The sequence below is a fragment of the Cyprinodon variegatus genome, unplaced genomic scaffold (genome assembly GCF_000732505.1).
Source record: "Cyprinodon variegatus isolate N-32 unplaced genomic scaffold, C_variegatus-1.0 Scaffold1869, whole genome shotgun sequence".
NCBI classification, from domain to species: domain Eukaryota; kingdom Metazoa; phylum Chordata; class Actinopteri; order Cyprinodontiformes; family Cyprinodontidae; genus Cyprinodon; species Cyprinodon variegatus.
The window spans coordinates 64,878-69,722 of record NW_015152322.1 but is presented as its reverse complement, the minus strand read 5'-3'; the positions used below and the strand labels follow the sequence as shown (position 1 = coordinate 69,722).

At 46.0% G+C, this 4,845-nt stretch overlaps 1 protein-coding gene across 1 annotated transcript; it reads right to left on the bottom strand.

The window, feature by feature from the left end:
• Positions 1-653: 653 nt before the first annotated feature.
• LOC107104747 (CST complex subunit CTC1-like) lies at positions 654-3,194 on the bottom strand. Its single transcript, XM_015404831.1, has 3 exons — positions 3,042-3,194; positions 2,853-2,973; positions 654-807 (listed from the first exon to the last, which is right to left on the bottom strand). The coding sequence occupies exons 1-3, from the start codon at positions 3,189-3,191 to the stop codon at positions 716-718; spliced, it is 363 nt and encodes a 120-aa protein (XP_015260317.1). The 5' UTR covers positions 3,192-3,194; the 3' UTR covers positions 654-715.
• Positions 3,195-4,845: the final 1,651 nt, after the last annotated feature.

Genomic DNA, 4,845 nt, shown 5'->3' with positions numbered 1-4,845 from the left:
CCTCTCCTCCAGTATCCCCTATAATCCCAGTTCCTCTCCACCAGTATCCCCTATAATCCCAGTTCCTCTCCACCAGTATCCCCTATAATCCCAGTTCCTCTCCACCAGTATCCCCTATAATCCCAGTTTCTCTCCACCAGTATCCTCTATAATTCCAGTTCCTCTCCACCAGTATCCCTATAATCCCAGTTCCTCTACCCCAGCAGCCACTGGTCTCTCTGGTTGCTCCTCATCTTCTAGCTGAGGACCATCATCATCTGCTGCCATGATCTCCACCTGCTGCAGGTTCAGGAACCAATGGATGAAAATGATCCAATGAACAACATCTATCAGCTTCTAGATCTACATTTATTCACTGATGTTTTAACAGATTTTACAGCAACACTGAAAATATAGAAAACAGTAGAAACAATCAGGAGGTTAAAGGAGACAGAAACAGATCTATAAACACTTTCTATGTCAGTAAAGGAAAACAGTGAGTCAGACCAGAGATCGGAGGTCAACAGGTCGTCTCCATGTCATGTATTTAATCTACCCAGCCAATTAACCAGGTGAGTCCAATCTGCACAGGTTAATTCACGGTGAAGATTGGACTCACCTGCTTCAGTGGCTGGGTAGAACACATGACATGGAGATGACTTGTTGACTCCACATTTCCCATCTCTGACTCAGACTAAACAGAACAGGACGTTCTAGTTCCTGTTATCATGATTCTTCATGGGGGGTCCAGGTGAGTACAGGTGAGCTGCAGGGGGCGGGGCATCCTGGTCAGGAAGTCTCTGTCTCCTCTGCTGAATCGTCTGACCTCTGATAGAAACACAGAAACAGATCAATCAGACCCGGATCCAGCAGCTTCTGCTGAGGGTCTATGGAGACTGGTTACCATGGCAACCACATTTCAAAACAGTTAGAATCAGTCCACTGGACTTTGTTTCCAAGTTTTTAGATGTTTCTCTCCCAGGAAGCTTTTTCAATCTAAAGATGGCGGCAGGAGAAACCCTTTGATGTTCCTCCTCTTTCCACCTGCAGAATATCAGAGGCAGAGAAACAGTCAGGACACGTCTACAACCAGATAGTGACCTGAACACCAGGACTGATTTCTCTGGACCAGATCTGGACCCTGCTGGACCTTTGCCTTTCCAGGGATCATTGTTCAGACAGAAGCATGGCTGCGCAATGGGATCTCCAGTATCACCAACTGTAGACAATCTTTACATGGAAGAAATGGAAAAGAGAGCTTTAGACACTTTCAATGGAATACCACCAAGCCACTGGTTTAGATACGTGGATGACACTTTGGTCAAAATCCAGTTAGAGGAAGTGGAAGCTTTCACCAAACACATCAACTCTGTTGACCGTAACATCAGATTCACCAGAGAGGATGCCAAGGACAACAAACTACCCTTTCTGGACTGCCTGGTGAGCATGGAAGGAGATGGAAGCCTAAACATTGAAGTGTATAGGAAACCTACTCACACATATTGGAGAAACCAGCGTGTGAAATACCTGTCAACATTTGGGGGGGTCCCCATCTCCCCATTGTTGCACAATGCCGATCTAAATGTTCTCAATATGCAGTCGGCCTGTAACATTTCAAAGTCAGCTTTAATGTCAATTCTTCAGATTCACCAGACATAGAAGGACTGGAGGACACTAAAGACCAAAATGTCCTCCTCCATTTATTCTCCTAAATTAGATGCACCAGTCTGAGGTGGTTAGCTGCATAAAGACATCTGTCCACCTCAGACAACCAGGAAGAAACTACTAACAAGGCCCGGACCAAAGAGCTGTCCAAAGACACTAGAGACTAAACTGTCCTCCTCCACCAGGGTGGAAAAGCTGCAGGGAAATAACCGAGCAGCTTGGTGGAAAAAGCTCCGCTGTTGGAGCTTCATTAGAAAATGGAAGAAGCTAAACATGGCTGTCAGTCTCCCTCAGACTGGAGCTCCATGCAGGATCTCACCTGGTGGGGATCAATGATCCTAGGAAAGGTGAGAAATCAGCCCAGAACTACGGCTGCTCAATGACCTGGAGAGAGCTGGGACCACCGTTTCCATGGTTACTGTTGGTAATACACTAGGACGTCATGGTTTGAAATCATGCATGGAAGGTTCCCCTGCTTAAAGCAGCACATGTCAGGGCTGTCTGCAGTTAATGAGCATCTGGATGATCCAGAGGAGAGAAAGTCATGTGATCAGATGAGACCAACATAGAACTTTATGGTCATTATTCCACTAACCGTGTTTGGAGGAAGAAGAATGATGAGAACCATCCCAAGAACACCGTCCCTACTGTGAAGCATGGCGGTGGTAGCATCATGCTGTGGGCTGTTTTTCTGCCCATGAGACAGAGTGACTGCACTGTTTTAAGGAGAGGATGAGCGGGGCCATGGATTAACAGATTATTGGGAACAACCTCCTCCCCTCAGTTAGAGCAGTGAAGATGGTGGAGGCTGGGTCTTCCAGCATCGAGCCGAACCACACAGCCAGGATAACTAAGGAGCGGATCTGAAAAAATGAGATCTAGGTTCTAGCATGGCCTAGCCAGTCTCCAGACCTAAACCCAACAGAGAATCTATGGAGGGAGTGACAGCCCAGAAACCTGGCTGATCTACAGTAGATCTGTGTGGAGGAGTGGGCCAAAATCACTGCTGCAGTGGTTTCACACCTGCTGAAAAACTACAGGAAACCTTTGACCTCTGGAATGAAAGGCTACTGGACCAAATATTAACACTGATTTTCTCAGGTGGTCAAACGCTGATCTTCCTCAGAGTAAATCCTAACCTCTATCTGACCGTCACCAAGGTTCAGTCTCCGTTTAGTCAGACTTTAGAATGAGAACCTGGACTTTACCTTCTGAGCTCTGATTGGTCAGTTTCCTGCAGGTGAGGGAAACCTGCTGCCTGATGACATCACTGCTGCAGAGGGACAACAGGAAGTGGAGCAGGACGTCCTCAGAGTCTCCATCAGTCCCCTGAGAGACAAAGACGGGTTAATAAACTCACCTGAAGCTGATTCAGCTCAGACTGACCAGGTACTGACCAGGCTCCGCCCCCTAGGAGTCACACTGATGTGACCTCTGACCCTGACCGCTCTCTGAAGCCCCTCCCACTGAGGATCAGCCAATCCCAGCAGACTCTGGACCTGTTTCCCTGACAACCAGACCTGAGCCTCAGCCGTCCCATCGTCCATCACCAACCTGAGGGACAAACAGAACCAGAACCATCGGGTCAGAGGGTACCAGGTTCTAACGTCGGTTCAGATGGTACCAGGTTCTAAAGGCGGGTCAGTCCGTACCAGGTTCTAAGGTCGGGTCAGATGGTGCCAGGTTCTAAGGTCGGGTCAGACGGTACCAGGTTCTAATGTTAGGTCAGACGGTACCAGGTTCTAAAGGCGGGTCAGACGGTACCAGGTTCTAAAGGCGGGTCAGANGTTTCTAACTACCAACCATAACAATGGAAAAGTATCACATTTATTTTTTTTAATTTACCAATACCGTTTTATTATTTACAGCAGGTTTTTTAGTGGCAGATTAACAACATGATCAGGATCAGATTAAGAATATCTCTTTAATCCTAAGGTCCTTCAGTCTGATAAAAGAGGAATTAGACAGAAATGATATTTTATTCCTTTATAGGAAAATCATCTTCCCTCCATCAGGGAATCAAACCCTGATGAACATCAATAACAGACGAACCGCTGCTCCACCAGCCTGATCACTGAGATCCACCTGAGATTTAAAGATCTTTGAATGACTGAATAAATCCAGATTAAACATTTTAATCCAGGAGTTAGATGGGATTATCCAGGATTATCAGACAGCTGCTTCCAGATCTAATCCATATGATCTAGAATCTCTACATCTGTTATCGACCATCATGGCTGCCTGATGTTCCCATGACTTTACCAAACATGTTACAGAGCTAGCATGGGAGCTAATGAGCTAATGCTAGGTGGGATTCCTGTCTCCTAGCAACAGGCTGACAGACATGATTGAGACCTGCTGCTCCTCCAGAGTTTATCATCTAGAATCTACATTCTAGATCGTTCCTTAGAGCGAAGAACATCACATAGCACTCCTCCACCCCCCAACCCACACACACTTAAACCACCCCCCATGGACAATACACCTACCTTAGCTTAGCTTTGTCTTCAATTTTATATTTCTCTTTCAATAACTCTTCAGGGCAATATTCAGTAACTCTGTGCAATATTTGTTTATTGATGTTACTTCTTCAATAACTCAATATATATGTATAGATATATACTCTTACCCTGTATAAAAGTAGCTCTCACTCATGGAAAACATATTTATTGTGCAGGAATTAGGTCTTAGCTCTGTTACACTGGTAGCCAAGTAATCGATATTTTGTTGTCAAGATTCACCTTGTGTTTTTTTGTGCAATGACAATAAAGGAAGTCTAAGTCTAAGGATAATTTCAAACTGTTAGCATGGCTAACGCTAGCTCCAGCTGACCAGGGCTGGATGCTGCATTCACTGGTAATGGGAAAAACCAGGAGCGTTTGCTGATGTCAGGATAAACCAGCAGGTTAACAATCTGTGGTTCTACTGCTGATCCAGAACCTTGGTTCTGATCCAGTTTGTCATCTTTCTTCCAGGGCGGATCCTGGTTCCTACCAACTGATCCTGGATGGTGGTTCTGATCCGGTCTATCATGTGATCCTGGTTCCTACCAACTGATCCTGGATGGTGGTTCTGATCCGGTCTATCATGTGATTCTGGTTCCTACCCGCTGATCCTGGATGGTGGTTCTGATCCGGTCTATCATGTGATTCTGGTTCCTACCCACTGATCCTGGATGGTGGTTCTGATCCGGTCCATCAT

Bases quoted from the DNA above. Each gene is read 5' to 3' on its own strand.
- LOC107104747 (XM_015404831.1), bottom strand. From the start codon at position 3,191: ATGGACGATGGGACGGCTGAGGCTCAGGTCTGGTTGTCAGGGAAACAG. The intron at 2,974-3,041 runs GTCAGTACCTGG...TTTGTCTCTCAG, and splicing joins CTCCTAGGGGGCGGAGCCTG to GGGACTGATGGAGACTCTGA. The intron at 808-2,852 runs GTAAAGTCCAGG...TGTTTCTATCAG, and splicing joins GACCAATCAGAGCTCAGAAG to AGGTCAGACGATTCAGCAGA.